The sequence below is a fragment of the Theropithecus gelada genome, chromosome 1, assembly GCF_003255815.1.
Source record: "Theropithecus gelada isolate Dixy chromosome 1, Tgel_1.0, whole genome shotgun sequence".
NCBI lineage: Eukaryota > Metazoa > Chordata > Mammalia > Primates > Cercopithecidae > Theropithecus > Theropithecus gelada.
In genome coordinates this window covers 163132642-163153690 of record NC_037668.1, presented here as the reverse complement: position 1 = coordinate 163153690, position 21049 = coordinate 163132642, and the positions used below count along the sequence as shown (strand labels likewise).

Genomic DNA, 21049 nt, shown 5'->3' with positions numbered 1-21049 from the left:
ATGCTGTTGGACCTGATGGACAAACACACATCTAGCCAATGGTGTTCCTGGAGGACAGGTGCTGGTGTAAACTGAAAACAGTAGCCGCTGGTCTATCCTGAAGGAGATGAGACAGGTGGAAGTGGGAACTGAAGAAGGAGTTTTCCTCTTCCCTGGTCTTTGGGAGCAATGCTGCCCTACTCTCCCTTTCCCTAAAAATTCTGAAACCCTATCCCTGGTCCCTAACACCTTTGCTTTAGAAGTTAAAGACATTTCAAGTTCTTTGCAAAGAGACAACTGAGGACTTTGTAGAAATTCTTACTTTTCAAATTCCCATTTCCCAGGGCCAGCCTCCCTCTTGTCATTGGGGTCAGACTGTGGCTATTCCCTAAGCCCAGCTCTACTGGAAGGGAATTCAAGAATATAGTCCCCACCACCACCCCGCCCAGCTTCCCAGACAATGTTCCCCGGCACCACCATGCTCCCCACAATTCCACAGGCCTGGCATGTGTCCTCGGGAGATGTGTGGGCCCCAGCACCCACGAGAGTGCCAATCTGGTCTTCCCCCAACCCCAGGAGAGAGGGGACCTCAGCCCCTTTTGGTGCTTCCCTGAAGGGAGATTCTGGGTTAGAGGCCAGAGCCTCAGGACCATCTCACCACCCTCACCCACCATACTGACCCTCACAGGCAGCTCCCACACCCTCACCCCCACCTCAGCGCAGCAAAAACAACCAGAGACACCCCCCACCCCCAGGTTTCTTTCAGCTCATTTCTTTAATAAGGAGACGCAGCTCATTACAAAATAACAATTTGACAAGAGATCAGACAAGAACAAGAGTCCACATAAGGGAGATGGAGAGCATTGCCAAGCAGAGGTGGGGAATGGGCCGGGGGCAGGGCTGTACATGTGTCCTTCCTATGGAGACAAAGGCAGGGCTCCTGGTGGGCTGACCTGGGGGAAGCTAGGCTCTGCCAGGCCCTGATTTTGAAGTTTTCAGCCCCAGGGTTTTCAGAAAGCAATAAATCAAGTCCTTAGATGGGCAGGAGTCAGGGCAGAAAGGTCAGCATCTTTGAAGAGGCCCCACTACAGTCCTGATCGCTAAGGCAGGCAGGATGGAGGAACTCCTGGTGCCCCACGCACACTGCTCCCATCACCTCACCAGACAGACACTCTCAACTCCTGCCTCAATTTCTGTCTCTGCTATGGGTGTGGAGAGTGGGAGGGCCCTAGAGAGAGCTGGAGGAAGCAAGACATGTCTTCACTCATCCAAACACCTGATTCCAGCCTGCTCTGAAATGGTCCCCTCCACCTTCCTCACTCTTTCATGTCCCAGCACAAAAGTCCCTGGGACTTCTGTGTGCTCATGTGTTATGGTTTGTGCAGGGCAAGCCTGCCTCGCCACCTCTGGCCTCATCGAATGTGCCCTGCCTGATTACCCTCCCATTCTCTCCATCCTTCCTCATACTCGTCAGAGTTGTCAGGCCTGAGGCATCCTGGACCCTTCCCATGCAGTACTGCCCTCAGGTGCCCATGGGGCCAGGGGCGGCAGGCAGGGGGGCTACCTGTCCATCTCAGTTCAACAGGATGACCTGAGGCCTTGGAAGCCCCCAGGCCCCTCGCCTCTCTGCTACTTGGTGCAATTGACTGGGGCTTCACTGGGGAGCAGGTGTGAAGGTCAGCGGGCTTAGTCCACACCTGCTCTGCCTGAGCCTCTGAGCCTCCCTCACAGCTGGACCTGCCCACCCCACTCTCAGGGGAGCCCTGGTAGCCCTGAGGTCACCCTGCTATTGGGCTGCTTTCTGTCAGACTGCAGGAGGACACACGAGAAAAGAGCATCAGCCCCTGTATTCACCGGCCTCTCCCTGAGTCCCTCCTCCATCACCACCCACGACCCTCACACCACAGAGGTGAGTAAGCAGGGATGGTTCCGTCATCCCTGACTGAGCCCCTGGCTGAGCCACTGACTGGCTGCTCCTGAAAATCCTGGTTGCCTCCACAGGGACCCCAGGAAAGGTATCCAGAACCATGGAGTCCCACTGCTGCTTGCTCCTCGCCCAGCATAGAGATGGAGCTGAACTGTGAACCCAGGCCGAGGAAGCCAGCTCAGGCAGGACCATCATGGGCATCGCCTAAGGCCCCACCGGAAGCCCTGGACACCATCCATTCTCATGACACAGGACTGAGGGAGCAGGAGGGGGTGACAACAGGTGAGCCCTTCACAAGTGTTCTGTGGGGAGCCAGTTGGAGGGACACGGGGGCTCCTGGGAGGAGCCAAGGGAGGCCAAGTCTCCAGCAGGAGGCCCCCTTTATGGCTTTTCAGTGAATTCAGACAGTGGGAGGAAGGGGCACACCACACACATACACAGAACATGGAAGCTACTGGGATGCCAGATACCAGGCTGGACACTGCACCGGGCCCCAAGGGTTGGCTCTGCAGACAGATATGCAGCAAACAGGCCTTCAGGGCGACCTCCAGCATCTCCCGAGGCAGGGCTGGACTGGGGCAGGCACCGACTCCCGCCCACTGATGACTCCCATGGGGAGGTTTCCCGATGGGAGGAGGCAGGGGTGGGGCTGGGGGACAAAGACTTTACACAACATAAAATCAAAGGAGCAGCCTCAACCAGTTCTGTAAAATGGGTCTGAGGTTGGGGATCAAGGGGACTCTCAGCATTGCCATGCGGCTATTTACAGAAAGTTATAGACATGCATCTTGATTAAACAAGATTCTGTTCATATGTTTCTAGGTAATTATCTTCTTTTATATATAATTAAATATACATGGATGGGGGAAGATGAGGCTCAAATGGCTTCAGAAGGTTCTTATTTTGTTGTTGCTTAAAAAATAAAGTAATTCATGTGTCTTCAAGTCACAGTGTCCCCTTCTCAAAATTGCAGTTCAAAAAACTGGTTAAGTCAAATCCTTGGGGTTCCTGGCCCCCTGGGACCAAAGGGAGAGGGGAAAAGTCATAGGGCAGGGTTCCCAGACACAATGCAGGATGGCCAGTTACATTTGAATTTCAGATAAACAACGAATTATTTTTTAGTATAATATGTCCCAACTATTGCCTAGGACATACTTACACTTAAAAATTGTTTGTTGTTGAACTGAAATTCAAATGTAACTGGGCATCCATATTTTTATTTGGCAACCACAGAATGGGGCTCTGGGCCACCAGGATCTTGGGACTCCTCCTCCCTGCCTGCCACCACCCAGGGCTCTGAGAAAGGGCCCCAAACAGCTTTAAGTGGGAGGGGCAGAGGAAAGGGAAGGGAAGAGGCAGAGCAGAGGATATGAGGGCGGTTCCTGGCTCAATCTCTTTGTACCTTTGAGTGGGAGGGGATGCCCTCAGGAACAGGCATTTTCTCTATGAGGTTGGGTGAGACCCAGGACTCAGATGCCTTATGAATTAACCTAGGACAGTAAGGGAACATGGAAACTGTCACTCCCCAAACCCAGGGAGGTTCATCAACCTCTCTGCTATCACCCGCCCTTACCCCCCTACCCCACTGCATGGAGGCAGGTTTATAAGAGAGCTGCTTTTACCCGCAGGAGGGCTGTAGCGACCCCTCTTCTCCCTCTCGCTGAAGCCTTGGGCCAGCAAAATCATCCCATACTGATTCCGCAGAGACACAAGTTATGTATGCTTTCCTAGGAAGAAAGATCAGGATCTGAGACTGTGGCCTAATCCCTGCTGTCTCATCCTCCAGCTGAGGTACTCCAGGAAAGTCACTTCTCATTCATGCCGAGCACCTGCCTACTGTCTGGGATTGCCCCAGCATCCCTTACCCAGCCTTCCCCAGGCCTCAGCTTCCACTTCCAAAGTCCAAAAACCTGTCTGTAGCTCTGACAGAATTAGCATCCCTTCTGGAACAATTATTCAGGGAGGAAGAAGAAAACAAGCTTTCAGACCTTATCCTAGTTTCTGGGTGGGATTAGGCTTGGATTTTCATGGTCTCAGCTTCTCTAAAAATCACCTCTATACTACTTTCCTTTCTCTGGAACAGACTTTGAGATGAAAACTTATAGCCCCAGAGGCGTCCAGAACGCCTTACTAGCCAAACACCCTAACTCTATCCTGCTTAGTGCCTACACCCCAGTACCCTGACATCCCCAGAAATAAACCTGCCCAGTAGTGAGTGTTTGGCATGATGCCCTGTGGTTTCAGCTATGTCAGCCCTTAGGTATGGAAAACACACAAGCAGAAGCATGTTCCTACCAAGCCTATGGACCAAGACAGATGCCATCCGCTAGATGGCACATCAGGACCAGCTGGGACCTGGGGAAGGCACTGCTCCCCACACCCACACTGGCTCCACACTGGTGCCAAGATTCAAAGTCAGTCAGCAACCTGTCCCCAGCCCTCAAGGCTGCTCACTAGCAGTAGGCTCAGAGTAATAAAATCCAGCCCTGGTCACCAGGCACATGGACACCCAGACCACCAGAGGTTCCTACCATTGCCTTTCCTCCCTGTCAAGGGAGTGCAAATCTTGGGCTTTGGAAGGGCTGAATGAAGTTCATGAATGGAAAAGAATCCCAGGTGGTAGAAGGTGAATTGGGAAAGGGCAAAGGAGTAAAGGTAGAGGGGATATTGACAAGGGGGTCTCCATGAATGAGTCTGTGGGATATGGGTGAGGAGAATGAGTCTGGGGAGAGACCCTGAGAAAGCACCAAAATCCCACAACTCTGGGGATGGGAGAAGAGTCCAGTGACTTCTGATGTCCATACCAGGAAATCCCACTCTGTGGCCACCCCAGATTCTGAAAGCACCCTATTGTCCTACAACTCTCTACCATGACCACACCTTTGGTCCCAAGGACCACAGTTCATAATCCTGATCAGAGTCTTACCTTCCCATCGTTCAGTATACACACACACACACACACACACACATACACACACTCCCCCCAGTAAAAATATAACTTCCCATGTACCACTAACAAGACAAAGAAGGATCTCCGAGAGACAGGGAGGCTTCCCAGTCTGTTTCTGGTGGGGGTATTCCCTCATTTCCCCCACTCCTTCATCCAAAAAACAAAGCAAAACCAAAAGCCCCTTCCCCCTTTTTAAAATAAAATAAAAAGACACTCTGCAACTTCTTCACGCTGGATCCCCAAAGCCTGATTCCCTCCAACACTGTCCATCTGTCTCGGGTGTCTACAGGAAGCTGAAGTGGCCCAGATGGGGCAGGATAGAAATGCTGCCATTTGTACTGGGAAAGAGAGATACTCAGGCTTCTGGAGAAGCCATGAGTTTTCTGTGGTGAAAAAATGGCAAGGGCCTGAGGGCTTCATGGATGGAAGAGAGAGGCCAAAGGAAGGGAGGCAAGGAAGGATGGCCTCTGGCCACAAGGGGACCTCACTCTGTTGTCCAGGCTGAAGGTTTGGAAGAAGACTCAGTGCAAACCTGACTAACATATATATGGCTTTTATATCAGTGCTGGGGACAGAAGGTGAACAGGGAATGGGACACAACTGAGCATGGGTAGAAACCCCAGAAGGTCTCCTCTGCTACTTATTTGGAATGGATGCCCTTTGTTTCTTAGTATTCATAAAGAGAAGCTCCCTAATGGTAGGACGAGTCCTCCCTATAGGTCTCCCTGGGCCACTCCAGCTACCTATCAGCTCTCCAGCATGGAGGGCAGAAGGCCAAGGGAGCAAGGAGTGGGAGTCTGGGGGGAATTCCAGTGCTCCCCTATATCTCCACCCAGGAAATCTCAGCCGTCTGTCCCCCATCCTCTTCTTACCACCCCCTTCTTACCTGGACCTCAGGGGAACTAAGAACATTTAAACTTTCCTTTTAAAGTTCTCTGGCTCTGCACAGATAACGTGTCTTCAGACAGTGTTGCTCCACTTAAAAGAGAAACAGAAGCAAAAGCACAGTGGGGAATAAATGCAAATGAACTGGGCTGCTTATATTCTGGAAAGGGAGAAAGCATCTGTGTTTCCCACTGGATGGGGTGACGATCCAGGAGTTTAATTTTGGTCTTTCTGGTAATAGGACTTCTGTTTCTTCATAGTTTGATATTTATTGTCAATAAGAGTGAGATTTTGGGACTGAGAGTCCCTGTTAGAGTCTGACCCAACTAGTGAATAGCTCATATCCATGAATGTCCCCGGAACCACACTTCTGGGGAAACCATGACTGGCAGGAGGAAGTCTTTGATGGCATCGTTTGGTCCTAGTTCTGAACACATCCAGTCTTCACATCTTGCTGCCTCCCAAATAGCCACCAAGAAGAGTATGAAAGCCCCGGCATCTGAACAGGATCCTGAGACTTTGCCATAGATGAGAGAAGATCTCCCACTTAGTGGACTTCTTCATGTCAGGGTCCCCAAAGAGCCTTCTTTTCCCACACAACTTTACTGTCCATGGCTCATTCCAGGAATGAAGAGAGATGCTCAAAGACACACACACACCACACACCACACACAACACACACACATACACACGGATCATTAGCCACCGTGATGCCTTCCCTGTCAGGAAGCAGGATGTGCTGCCATTTTGTTGGTCCAAAAGGCTCAAAAAACAGGAAGTGCTGCAAGCTTGCGCCAGTAGAGGACCTCGCTTGGGGTGAGGCAGATGTGAAGCTTTGAAAGAGTCGGGGGAACTGTGACGGCATGCAGCAAGGGCAGCTCCTGGGACCATGAACAGAGCCAGGCTTCTCTTTCACCTCTTAGGGGACTCTCCTCACACAGCCATCAAAGGGAAGTTGGTCTTTAAAAAGAGAAAAACAAGGAAAAACAAGGACACAACCACCAACAAATGAAAGAAAAAAGAAAACCTCTAAGGTTGCATAACTGAGGTATTGATAGTTCTGGATCTTGTCAGTGTCCGTGAAAGGTGTGGGGTCCCAGCCGCTGCTGTCTACTTGTTCTTGCCCAGGAGTGCATCCACCTCCTCCTCAGGCTTCAGCGAGTGCCACTGGGCGATGGGCCTCCGGGGGTTGGCCAACATGTCAGACCAGTGCCGCAGCTCTGTGCCTGTGGCGTTGCTGCCCACGAAGATCTTGCCTATGGCTTCGTTCTTGCCCAGCTTGTCGTAGTCCAGCACGGTGACCACTACCTGGACTTTCTGCAAGGAAAACAAAGGAGGGAGGGAGTTGGCAGACAGAGACGTGGGATCCCATGACCAAATTTATCCTCCATCAACCTCTACTCCAAATGATTGGGAAGGAAAGGCCTCCCGAGTCTCCTTGGTTTCATCTGTGCTCCAGTGAAGACTGAATTGACATGGAAGCAGAGGCCACGCCTTTGGCAGCCTTTGTTTCTACCACTGGGCATTTATTGAGGGTGTACTGTGCTCTAGACACTGTTAAGCGCTTGTAGGGGGAGAAGAGGGAAGGAAAAATGAAAAGATGAATTTCACCTCAATGAGATCAGCAGACATGTAACTGAAAACTTACAACATGAAGTGATAAAGGTTATGCTAGAGAGATAGGCACAAGGTACTGTGGAAACTCAGAGGAGGTGACAGTCCTGCTGGGGCCAATCAGAAAAGGCTTCACAGAAGAGGTGACTGGGACATGAAGTCTGAGAATTTCTCTAGGAGGACAAAAGAAGGAAGAGGATTCCAGGAAAACAGATTATCTTGCGTAGAGGCATAGAGACCTGAGAGTACATTTGGCATCTGAGAAACGTTAGATAATCAGTCATTGAGGTACAGGGTGAGAAGCAGTGAGGCAGGAAATGAGGCTGGTAAAGTAGGTTGGGGTCAGCTGAGGAGTTTGCATTTTGTCTTTCAGGCAAGCAGTAGGGGACTCCTGACGACTTTAAGTAAAGGAGTGTTGTGGACATTTGAGAGAGAGAGCCCTAGCATTGAGGTGGAAGATTCACTCAAGGAGGAGTGGGCCTGATGGCAGGGAAGAGACCCGTTGGAGGATGCTGGAGGGTCTGGGAGGATGGATCCCAAATACCTGAACCAAGGCAGGCACAATGGGGATGGGAAGTCAAAACCAGGTTGGAGGGGTATTTAGAGAGACAATCAAGAGGACTTCATGATCAGCTGGATTTGCTGAATGGTTGATACCTTTTTCTCCTGTGACTCCAGCCAATTCAGATTCATCCTTCAGGACCAAGCTTTCTCTGGGAAGCCTCACTACAGTCCTCCACTTCATGGACATTGAAGCTGTCGTCTCACTGTGCTTTACTAGACTGTTTACTGGTGCCCTCCTGCTGTGAGGTCCTTGACAGCAAGGACCGTGTCGATTACACACTTATTTCCTCATCCCCTAGCAAGTGCCTAGCACTTAGGAAATGCTCAGTAAAGTATGTTGGATAAATGAGAAAGGAAAAAGGAAACAGTCAGTCTAAGGTGATGTCCAGGTTTCTGACTTGGGCCACTGGGTAGATGATGGACTGTGGGGTCATTCATTGAAAACAGAATTCAGATGAAACAGGCTTGGCTGGGAAGAGGTAGGGAGAAGAACATTACATTGGTTTTAGAAATGTTGAATTTGAGATGCCTGGGTCAGGATGCTCTAGATGTAAAATTCTCTGCAATGAGGACTTCTCTTGGATTAACGTTATCACTGAGCTGCCCAATGTTCCCTTGAAGTATTCCATCAATAACATCATACACATCCATAGATGACAGTACCAACTCTGAAGATTCTCTTGCACCCTTGCCCCCAGCCCTCCTGTGGGGAGGAGAGGGGGTGGGATCAGTTCACTACAAAGAAGGAGAGACCAAGACTCCATGATAATCGACCACTCTGCAAGCCCCCAGCTGAGCCTGACTCCCCGCCCAAATGGGTGGGTCGGCCTCTTGTCCTACCATATCCAGATCCCACTCATACCCGGAAATGGTAAAAACCAGACCTCATCTCCAATATTTACAGAGCTTGCTGGTGAGAAGGAAGGAAGAGTGGAGAAGGCTGGAAGGGTGGCAGGAAAGAGGAGAGGAAGCAAATCAGAGGAGTAGATGGAAAGGACCTAGAGAGCAGTAGAAGTGGGGCAGGGATGACCAAGACAGGATGTGGCTGGAGAGGATGGAGGTGGCAGCGGCCAGTCCCACCCTCTCAGCCAGCTCCCAACACCTCTGGCACCTTTGCTACACCCCCATACACCTGTGCACATGACCATGGTCCTGCAAGTCCTAAAGGAATGATTTGCAGAATTTTTTGAATTAGTTCATGTTTACTTCATCAGAAAAGGGGGATCCCTGAAGCACTTGGGAAGGAGATCCCACCTAGGCACCATTAGACCTCGAGCCTTCCCCCACCAAGAAAGGCTATTCCGTGGTCTCTGGATGAGTTCCCGCTCTTCAACCTCCCCATACATATTTGCCTCCCCAAACCCTGCTCCATGCCTAGGACCCCAGGGCTCCAGCACCTGAATCTGCTCGAAGGGGATCTCAAAGCTGAAGGACTCGTTGAAGTATGGGTTCAGGGTCTTCTTCTTCACGGTTGTCTTCTTCTTCTTGAGCCGCTTGCCATTCTGCATCAGGTGGATCTTCACATAGGGGTCTGCGGAGGGAGAATCCCAACCCCAGAGAGGTTCCCCTTAGCCCCCGGCCCTTCTGCCAAATGTACCAAGGCCTGCCCAGAGCATCGGTCAAGATGGGGTCTTCATTCTGCTGAGACCAGGCCCTCAGAAAGCCCCAAGTCACGTCATCCAGTTCAAAGGTGGCAAAAGACTTCACCTCAAGGACCAACTCTGACCAGTTGGTTGTGGCTTCCTGAAGCATTGGGTGGGGGGCATTTCTGAATCTAAGGCCTTGTGAGAAAGGGTATGGGGATTCATCTGTGATCCTGTGCTGGGGAGGGGGTGGGGAGTGCTAAAGTCAGGACACACATCTGCTGGGTCATGATCCCAGTCCAATCCTCCTAATCTTGCAGACGAGAAACTGAGGCCAAAGAACAGAAATGACCTGTCCTAGGTCACACAGCAGGTCAGTGACAGAGCCAGAGCTGGCATTGAAACATGCTGGTTGGAGCCCATGCCCAGGGCTGATTCTCTGGGAAGGCGGCTGAAGCAGCAGGCTTCATTCTCCAGAGCCCTGTGCCATGGCCAGCCCCATTCACTGCCAGGTAAATGTGACATTCAGAGCATCTTCCACCCCTTTCCCTCACCCTCCCCTTTCCAGGGCAGAGCCAGCAAAGCCTACAGCCTCTTCTGGAAACATGTCCCGATTGTGGTATCACGTTTTAGGCGAAGCCCTGCCCATTTCCCTGGGAGAAGTAAAATCCTAAGTCACGAACTTATCTGGGGATGAAATTTCTCTGATCCTTTTCTCTGTAGCCCACAGTGCAAGGCCAGAGAGCACTGGGAAGGCAGTTCTGACGGGGACAAGGGGCCCTTGGAGAAAAGGAGGGGCTGGGAAGCCAAGGCTCCACCACTCCTCGAGGAGACATCTCAGTCCCAGGGCAGCAAAGTGTTCCTGTTCACTGGAGTGTGCAAACTCTGCTAACTGGCTCGCTGGTGCCACCCAATGGCAGCCAGAAGCTCTCCACATACCTGAAAGGCCGCCCACGTCCATCTTCTTGAGGTTCTTGGCCTCCAGGATGCAGACAGTGAGCTTCCCAGCCGTGGGCACATAGCGCAGGGAGGTACAGATGTCGCCCAGCTTCTCTGGCTATCCGGGGGAAAAGCAGGACTTGGGTCATCTCAGCCATCCTAGTGCCTCTCTCATGGCTGGCCTCTTTCTTGCCAAAATTAGCAAGGCAGTGACGTGTCCCTGCCTCCCTCATCACCAGTCCCCATATATGTGATGGCTGAGAAGGTCTTCCAGCATCTGATCTTGGGGCCCGCATCTGATCTTGGGGCCCCCTGATGCAGTGCAACAAAGTCCCTGAAAGTGACAGGTTGGGACCTCAGGAGCCATGGGCTGAGGATGAGGCGGGTAGAGGACAGCTGTGGATCCCTGGGTGGATCTGAGATCTGGGAGGTTGGCAGTATATTTGGGCTCCTACCCCAGGCTCTGGTAAGGTGGAAAGGGGTGCGAGAAGCCCAGGGGTTAGCCACATGTCCACCTCCAAGGGCCCTGAGGGACTGAATGTCTCAGAAGCCTTCTTTCCCTGAACACTCCCACCCACCAAGGTCTCTCCTTGTGGACCATTCCACTTGTAGTATGATTTGTGGTTTTCGGAGCAATTTGCATCCCTTCTTTTGTTACTATCACTGCAACTCTTTCATGTAAACAAGACAAGAATTCTTCGTAACCAATGAGAAACTGAGGTTCCCAGAGGCCATGGTTTGCTCAAAGTCACACAACAATTTAGCACTGCAGGCAGGCCAAGGACCCAGGGCTCCTAATTCCTAAGGCCAACACCACACTGCAGAGTCAAAGCTGCTCAAAGTCAAAGCCACCCAGGGCAAGACTGACCACATCACACAGGTCCTGGTTCAGGTGTGCTGGACTTCCTCCCAGGCACAGGGGACAAAAAGGACAAAAGGATGTCTTAAGCTTCTCTACTCAGCCCTCCATCACTGCCTAGAGTGTGCTGGGTAGCAGGGCCCTGGCCAAAACAAATGATTGATGCCCAGAAGGAGTAATAGTTAAAATGGAGTTTTAGGTATATAGCAATTGCTCAGCAAATATTTACTGAGTGAACGGATGCTGTAGCAGTTCTGGGAGGACAAGTCCCTCTGCTGAGTATCCTTTAGAACAAACATGAGTTTCCTTATGGGTAAACTGAGGCACAGAGGCATGAATCACAGGCCTTAGGTAATAGCAGAAGCTTAGGAGTAACAATAATAATGGCGTTTGTATTTATTTGAGTACCTACCAAATACCAGTCACTGCGCTAGGCACTTTATGCAGGTAGTGAATCCTCATCTGTAAAAAAAAGACTAAAGGAGGGAACCCGAGTCCAAACAGTGTAAGCAACTTGCCCAGGTTCACACAGCCAGGCAGTGTGGAGCTGGTATTCTAACCCAGGTCGCCTGCCTCCAAAGCCCATCCTATTTCCATCATGCCAAGAGGTGGAAGCCCACTTGTACATTCGTGTTTTTGCCTGACCTGGCCTCATCTCTGCTCTTACCTCCTCCTTTTCCCCGCCTTGCAGGTCTCTCCACTCCTCAATGGGCTGGCCGAGGTCCACTGTGTTCATAGGCACCTTTACCTCTCCAATGATGTCATGTTTGGAGAAGCGGTCAAAGTCATAGATGGCCATCACCAGAGTTTTGCCCCCGAGCTCTTGGTATGGCACCTGCAGGGCACAAGCAGAATCAGAGGGGGCCGGAGCGATTCACGCACCTCCAGGGGTGCTATGGGCAGAGGCCTCTATTCCAGCCCACAGGGTCCCAGTTAGTGTGTGAAGACAGGGCTTTTGGGGAGCAGAGTGTGAGGGTGGGGTGGGAGGGATCCCCATCCTCCAAAGAGGCCAGGGGGGCCCTGCAGTCCAGGCTGCCATTGTTCCAGGCTGAGCAATCGCTAAAGACCAAGGAAAGGTCTGTAGAACTCAGTGGAGAATTGGGATCAGGGAGGGAGCTGGAGTCACCCTTCCAGCCCTCAGCACCTTGAAGGTGAAGGTTTCATTGAAGGCAGGGTTCAGTGTCTTCCGATGGACTTTGGTCTCATATTTCTTCTTCTTGTCAGGAAGGAGGAAGACTTTGACATAAGGGTCTGAGGTGCCTCCCATGTCCAGGGCAGGCAGTTCAGCAGCCTGCAGAACGCCCACAGTAAGCTGTGGAGAGAGAGGGGAGAAGGGGCCTGAGTCTCAGGACAGTTCCAATACCACAACTGGCCCCAGACCCAGTTCCCACCAATTCCTTCCCAGAGGAGGCAGTTGGGGCAGGGGAATGAGGGGAGGCTGGTGCTAGAGAGGAAAATTGGTCTCCATTTCCACCCCAAGGAATTTGGAATGGCATTTAGGGAACCTGAAGTTGAAAGAGAAATTGCTTTGCCCAAGGTTGGTGGGCAGGTTAATAGCATAATCAACTTGGAACCTTCCGCAAAGCAGGCTGGTGGCCAAGCCAGCATCAACGTCCAGAGCTATAGGCCCTGCCGTTTCCAGCCTGCCTCATTCTAAGGGAAGAGCAGCACCCACACATCTCCGAGGGAGCTGTTTCTATCCCCCTTCCACCCAACTCCCAGGTCTCTCCCCATTCCCCACTCTGCCCCCACAGCCCTGCATACCTGATTAGCCTGAAAATCATAGTCCAGGGAAAACTGCAGTTTGCCCAGGTTCTCTGGCTCTTTCTCCTCCTCCCCTTCACCTTCCCCCTCAGTCAGGCCTGTCTCTGCATCGTCGTCATCCTGTGGGAGCTGGGGGAGAGAGGGAACAAGTTCAAAGGGGAGGACAGAGGAGCCTGGCTTGGCGCAGGGTGATGGGAAACCAGCCCCTCTGTGGTAGACCCTGACTCAGAGCTGTGTGTGGTGGGGGTAAAAGAGGGAATGTGGCCCTGCCATGGGACCCTCCTTCATGGCCCATCAGAACCCCTAGGCAGCTCCTCTACCCCCAGCCCTGTGTTTGAGACATGACTGGTTTGGGCACCACTCTCCTGCCTCTGAGGCACAGTGCGCCATGGGACCAGGCCCCGTGCCAAGTGCTTCATAGCTTCTGGAGGCTGGGGTGGGGGTGGGATTTGCTTCCCTTGTAAGCCCTCTCCCAAACACTTTCCCCAGCTCAGGCCCCACGTATCCTGGGCAAGACATACCAGAAGTACGGTCCAGGCAGACAGGAGCAGAGTGAGCCCACAGACGTGGAGAGAGAAAGAAGAAAGTGATATAAGAGAAAATCCTGCAGCTCAAACCAGCCCCTAAAGTCACCACAGCCACTCATCAAGACCAGGAAGGGCTACACCCAAGTCATCCTGGAACCCCTCCCAACACACACTCACACACACTGCAGGTTCCTTTTGGGCCCACATACATACACATACCTGCATGTGCACAGACATATACACACACACGTGCACTCAAAGGCCATTTAGATCCCTGGCTTCTGAGATCAAGCCCTTCCCTCCATCCTCCATATGGATTCCTTGAGCAAAAGATTCCTCCTAGTCACCCCCAAACAAACATGGGGGAAAGGGAAGCACGCAGGGGCCTCTGCAAACTTAAGAAAAGGAGCTTTCTAGGCTGACCAACACCAAAAGACAGGGGAAAATAAATTAAATTATGATATGATTAATGATGGATTCTACTTGGCTCTGTCTTGGTGCCTCAGGGCCACTCTTCTGCCTCATTTGATTCCTGCCCCATGCCCAGTTAGATGCCTCCCATGAGATATTGTCCTTCAGTCTCTCTGGCAGGAAAACACAGGGTTACCCAATGGTGTCTTGCTGGTGGGGGGGTGTCTCTTTCCAACATTTTGTCCTAGTAGCCTCACTGGGGGGTCAATATATTGTTCTTCACTGTCTTTCCAGGGATGAGTTCGTGCTAACACAGGAATAAGGCCCCCCCTCCCAGGGACCTCTAGGTAGATGGTGTTATACTAGAGATGTAACTGAGAGAGCCAAGTTTTAAGGAGGGGAGGAGGTTTGGTTGTGGAAGCCCAGGAGCTTTTGCTTACCCTTTCAGCATCAGGAAAGCCTGGGCTGAGCCCCTTCCAGTCCCCCTCACAACCAATGTGCCCTACCTGACCCCCTTTCATGTCCTTCATGTTCATGGCATTCTTCATGCCTTTGCCCTTTTCCTTTTTGTTCTTCTTCTTCTTGCAGCAGCACTTCTTGCAGATGCAGAAGCAGCAGGTGAGAAGCAGGAGCCCAGCAACCACAGCAATGGCGATCAGTGCCCAGGGTGGTACTGCCCACACAGAGAAGATCCCGGGGTCAGCAGTGCCATGTCTTGCAGCCCCTGACCCCGTAGCATTGGCAAAAATGAGTGAGGAATATGACTGCCCTCCCACAATGCCCACACCCCATATTTTAAAAGCCACACACCCATGAGTGATTTGTATGTAAGTTGCATATACTTTGCATGCCTTTTCATTAATGCCTTGCTTTTTTATTTATTTATTTTTATTTATTTGTTGATTTTGCCTACTGCCCTTGTTGGCATAGCCTGCTAGCTGAGAGGTAGCAACTAGGTGCATGCATGGAAGAATATCAGTTTAGCTCTATTGAGTTTTACTAGTGTGATCTATGGATTACTGGCTCACACTGGAGAGGATGGGATGATGCTTATCAGTCCCTTGGCCTCCACCCCTTGTGCCAAGTCTTGAGAGGGCTGATGCATAGCCGGATAGGCAGGCCAAGCTCCGTAAGATTGAGTCTGGACCTAGACCACTGCTGGGCTTTGCAAAACCCAACTGTTTGGGGATAGGTCCTGAGCTGCTCTCCGTGGTTCTGAAGCACCATCTCCCACCAGTGTGGCTGCTCTCCCTTAATCTGCATCTCTGGTGTCTCCTGTGCAGCCTCTGCCAGAAATTCAAAAGCAGCGAGGGCTTTTATTTTCTATCTTCCAACATAAATTTCAAAGTATTATTGGCAAACTTGCATAGTGACTTCTGTTTCATAATTTTTCATCGCCTTTTGGTTTCATCTTTGGACAGTTTTTTGTTTTTTTTGTTTTTTTTTTTTTTTTGAGACGGAGTCTCGCGCTGTGTCACCCAGGCTGGAGTGCAGTGGCGCGATCTCGGCTCACTGCAAGCTCCGCCTCCCAGGTTCACGCCATTCTCCTGCCTCAGCCTCCGAGTAGCTGGGACTACAGGCACCCGCCACCACGCCCGGCTAGTTTTTTGTATTTTTAGTAGAGACGGGGTTTCACCATGTTAGCCAGGATGGTCTCGATCTCCTGACCTCGTGATCCACCCGCCTCGGCCTCCCAAAGTGCTGGGATTACAGGCTTGAGCCACCGCGCCCGGCCTATCTTTGGACAGTTTTATAAGAACTTTTCTTCCCCTGAGAAGTTGAAGTGCATAAACCCCCTTGTTTGCCACATTAATGGCAGACCCTACTTCCCCCTCCCCGATTCCTGCAAGGGCTCTCCAAAAACCCAGCCTGAAATCTAAGCATTAGGAAAGAGCCCAGTCAATCACATCTCAGTGGTATCCCCAACCCTTCTTCACCTCTCCCAGACTCTAGCCTTGCCCCACCCTCTCAGCCACCAGGGACACTCACAGGGAATCTTGTTGATCTCATTGAAGAACTTTTCCTTCAGTTTGGCAAACATGTCCTCCTGGCTCTCCCCAGGACCCCCAGTCTCAGTGGAGTTTTCCACGGGTCCAATGGGCATTGTGGCAGTGGTGGTGGCAGGAGCCACAATAGGCTCCTGGTTCCTCTTGAAAATGTTCCTCATGGTGGCAGAGGGAACAGCTGGGGACGAGAGGGGAAGAGGGCAGGGTGAGCATCCCAGAGGTCGTCTTCCCCTCAGAAAGCCCTGCCCAAAGGACCAGGAGAAGCTCTTTATAGATCAAAGATATTTTGTACAATATTAACAACTCTAGTAAACCAATAATAATAGACATCATCCAATTAGTACATGGTCAGTCTGGGCACCATAGCAAGACCCTGTCTTTAGAAATTTTTTTGTTTGTTTTTTTTGAGACAGAGTCTCGCTCTGTCGCCCAGGCTGGAGTGCAGTGGCCGGATCTCAGCTCACTACAAGCTCCGCCTCCTGGGTTTACACAATTCTCCTGCCTCAGCCTCCTGAGTAGCTGGGACTACAGGCGCCCACCACCTCGCCCGGCTAGATTTTTTTGTATTTTTTAGTAGAGACGGGGTTTCACTGTGTTAGCCAGGATGGTCTCGATCTCCTGACCTCGTGATCCGCCCATCTCGGCCTCCCAAAGTGCTGGGATTACAGGCTTGAGCCACCATGCCCGGCCAGAAATTTTTTTTTTCTTAAATTAGGCATGGTGGAGGCTGAAGTGACAGAGGATCACTTGAGTCCAGGAGTTTCAGGTTACATGAGCTATGGGTGACTAAGTAAGGTTCTGTCTCTTAAAAAAAAAATAGTTAGTACATATATGTGTCAGGCACTATGCAAAGCAGTTTCTGTGCATTATTCATCTAATCCAAAAAATACCCTAGTGGTTTTTATTGTTTCCATTTAACAGATGGGGAAACAGGTTCAGAGAGGTTAGACGGTTTTTCCAAGGTCACTTAGCTGTCAGTTCTGAAACTGAGATTTGAACTGGTCTGCCCAACTCCAGAGCCTGTATAGCTAAATCACTCTCCTATATCTCATTTAAATCTAACCCTCTAGGAAGGAGATAAGGTTTTACACTGAGGGCTCCTCTTTCAACCTCTCTCCTTGACTTCCAAGGATTTCCAGATACTGCTCTGCCTAGATTCTCTGCCCAGCTCCATGACGCTTGAACTCTCCTCATCCCTGACTCCAATTCCTCCTCCTGCCCTCCGAGACTCCTCAGCCCTCTGTGGTTTCTTCACTGGCTCCCTCAGTGCTCACTCAGGGTTTGTTTTGACCTCTCCTGTAGGAAGACCCACATCTCCATCTCTAGCCCTTCCTCCCCGGTCTACTCTGTAGCCCCTACTCCAGGTTCATCTCTAGCCCTGCCCCACATGCAGATGCACATTAGCTTTCCCGCATCAAAGATGTAATGTTTATTAATAACAGAACCCAGACCTACTGTAGACAATTTGGGGAGAGAGAGAAATCCCCCCCATAATTCTACCTTCCAAATCAACTAGCATTTGGGGCATTCTATGCTGGCATTTTTTCTGAATATGTTTTACATGTTGAGACCATACTATATATAGTTTTTTTGGAAGATTTTTTACATAAAATTTCATAAGCCTTTTCCTGTATTGTTTTTTATTATTAAATAGTTACATAATATCCTACTACATGGTAACACCATAATTTGCTTAGCCATTCCACTATTAGATTAGGCAGTTTTCAACCTTTTGCTAGTAAAACACTGAGCATAAATGTTGGTCTTCATTTAAGGCAATGTTCTTACAAGCTTCCAAACTCTACCCCCCACAATTCTGTCCTCTCCTCCAAGCTCGGGGCTACGCACTCATTTCTCAACTGAAAGTCCCATGAGGGCAGATCCTGTGTTGGCAACAGCACCCCTCGTGCCAAGCACACAGTGGGCACTCGGGGGATATTTGTTGACTGAGCTCCTCTGAAAGAACATAGCAGCATACACCCACAGGTATTCCAGGATGCAAGAATAAACAGCACAACTCCCTGAAGCATCCGTTTTACTGAATGGCAATTTACAGTATTTTAAAATTAAAACAAGCTGGAAATAGAGTAGGATGCATACAGCACAAGAATTTAAAGAAAAAATGTGAGACTTTTCTCATTGCATGTAAGGGATGAGTTAACTCTCCTCTGGACTCAGGGTTCTTCTGAAGGAACGTTTTAGGAGCTCTTAAGTTCTGTCCCTTCCTTTAAAAACCTGCTGAGGTCCCCTCCCCAGCCCTAGAGACTGCTCCAGCCGTAAGTACTTCTAGTGACCTGCACATTGATGCAATATAGGTTCATTCACCAAGCATTTATTAAACTCTTACTACATGCCATGTTGAAATAGCCTTGACCCCAAAACTGGTCTTGAAGTGAAAAACCAAGGTCCACTGGACACTTCACCTCTGGGGGCAAAGAGATGGGTCTGGTTTGGCAGGAACTGCAAGCAGCCACACCAGGGGATCAAGATCTGTGTCCAGAGCCTTCCGCCGTGTCCATCTCCCCTCACTTCTACCACACTGTGAAGGCCTCTGTGGCCTTTTTTTTTAAAAAAAAAAAAAAAAAAACAGCTTTATTGAGATGTAATTCATATATCTTATAAGTCACCCATTAAAGTATACAGTTCAGTGCATTTTATTGTATTCACAGAATGGTGGAACAATTAGCACAATCTAAGTTAAAACATTTTCACTACCTCAAAAAGACACCCAGTCCCATTAGCAGTCACTCTCCATTCCCGTCCTCTTCCCAGCTCCAGCAACCACTAATCTACTTTCTGACTCTATAGATTTGTCTATCCTAAACATTTCCTGTCGATGGAATTATAAAATATGTGGTCTTTGTGACTGGCTTCTTTCATTTAGTATGATGTTTTCATGGTTCATCCATGTTGTAGTATCAGTATCTCATTCCCTTTTTATTGCCACATAATATTCCATTGTGTAGGTAGGACACTTTTTTTTTTTTTTTTTGACAGGGTCTCACTCTGTCACCCAGGCTGGAGTGCAGTGGTGCAACCATGGCTTACTATAGCCTTCACCTGCAGGGCTCAAGTGATCCTCACACCTCAGCTTCCTGAGTAGCTGGAACTCAGGTACATGCCATCACACCAGGCTAATTTTTGAATTTTTTGTAGATATGGAGTCTCCCTATATTGCCCAGGCTGGTCTCGAGCTCCTGGCCTCAAGCAGTCCTCCCACTTCAGCCTCCTGAAACATTGGCATTACAGGCATGAGCCACTGCACCTTGCCTAGAACATATTTTGTATTTATCCATTCATCAATTTATAAACATTTGGGTTATTTCCACTTTGGGCTATTTTATAACTAAATATAGCTAATAATATCCCACTTGCAAGATATTATGAATAATGCTGCTAAGAACATCCATGTATAAGTTTTTGCGTGGACATATGTTTTCATTTCTCTTGGGTATATATGTAGGTATGGAATTGCTGGCTCATAACTATGTTTGACATTTTAAGGTGCTGGCACCAATTTATGTTCCCACCAGCAATGTATGAGGGTTCCAAGTTCTCCACATCCCAGACAACACTTGTTGTGATGTCTTTTTGTTTATAGTAATCCTAGTGGAGGTGAAGTGGCATTTCATTGTAGTTTTGATTTGCATTTCCCTGATGACTAATGATGTTGCATATCTTTTCATGTGGTTATGGGCCCTTTGTATGTCTTCCATGGAGAAATACCTATTCAAATCCTTTGGTCATCTTAAAATATTTTGTCTTTTTATTATTGAGTTGTAAGAATTTTTATATATTCTGCATACCAGTTCCTTGTTGAACATATACTTTGCAAACATTTTCTCCCATTCTGGGGTTATATTTTCATTTTGTGTGTGTGGTGGTTTTTCGTTGTTGTTTTTGAGATGGAGTTTCACTCTTGTTGCCCAGGCTAGAGTGCAATGGCACAATCTCAGCTCACTGTGACCTCCGCCTCCCAGGTTCAAGCGATTCTCCTGCCTCAGCCTCCCAAGTAGCTGGGATTATTATAGGTGCTTACCACCATGCCTGGTTAATTTGTGTATTTTTAGTAGAGACAGGGTTTCACCATGTTGGCCAGGCTGGTCTCAAACTCCTGACCTCAGTTGATCTGGCCTCCTTGGCCTCCCAAAGTGCTGGGATGACAGGCATGAGCCACTGTGCCCTGTCATATTTTCAGTTTTTAATGATGTCCTTTGAAGCAAAAAGGTTTTCAATTTTGATGATGTCCAATTTAGCTATTTCTTTTGTTGCCATATTTTTGGTGCTATATCCAAGAAACCATCACTAAATCTAAGGGCACTAAGATTTACTCCTATGTTTTCTTATGGGAGTTGTATAGTTTTAGCTCTCACATTCAAGTCTACAATCTACTTATTTTTTGATACAGGGTCTCACTCTGTCACCCAGGCTGAAGTGCAGTGGCATGATCATGGCTCACTGCAGCCATGGCCTCCTGAGCTCAAGTGATCCTCCAGCCTCAGCCTCCTGAGTAGCTAGGACTACAGCCATGTGCCATTACACCTGGCTAATTTTTAATTTTCTTCTAGAAATTAGGTTCCACTGTGTTTCTACAATCCACTTTGAATATGGCATAAGGAAGGGGTTCACATTTATTCATTTGTATGTGGATATCCATTTGGTATAGTAACATTTGTTGAAAAGACTATTCTTTCCTCCATCCAATTGTCTTAGTTCCCTTGTAAAATATCAACTGACCATAAATATGAGGGTTTATTTCTGGACTCTCAATTCTATCTGTATGTCTAACCTCATGGCAATACCACACTGGTTTTATTTTTTATTACTTTTTTTAATAGCACTTGCCTACTCTTGACCATACTGTCTTGATTACTGTAGCTTTGTAGTAAGTTTTGAAATCAGGTAGAATGGGTCTTCCAACTTTTTTTTTTTTTTTTTTTTTTTTTTTTTAGCCAAGGTCTCACTTTGTCACCCAGGCCAGAGTACAGTGGCGTGAACATGGCTCACTGCAGCCTTGACCTCCCGGGCTCAGTTGATCCTC

The 21049-nt window shown here is 49.3% G+C and overlaps 1 protein-coding gene across 1 annotated transcript in view; it reads right to left on the bottom strand.

The window, feature by feature from the left end:
• Positions 1-6851: 6851 nt before the first annotated feature.
• Positions 6852-21049, bottom strand: part of SYT2 (synaptotagmin 2) — a 45078-nt gene continuing 30880 nt past the window's right edge. Inside the window, exons 2-9 of the mRNA XM_025401968.1 lie at positions 15992-16186; positions 14509-14675; positions 13065-13193; positions 12445-12612; positions 11968-12135; positions 10442-10559; positions 9317-9450; positions 6852-7058 (exon numbers count right to left, since the gene is read on the bottom strand). Coding sequence (XP_025257753.1) covers positions 6852-7058; positions 9317-9450; positions 10442-10559; positions 11968-12135; positions 12445-12612; positions 13065-13193; positions 14509-14675; positions 15992-16169 — 1269 coding nt within the window. The 5' untranslated portion in view covers positions 16170-16186. The remainder of the gene's footprint in view (positions 7059-9316; positions 9451-10441; positions 10560-11967; positions 12136-12444; positions 12613-13064; positions 13194-14508; positions 14676-15991; positions 16187-21049) is intronic.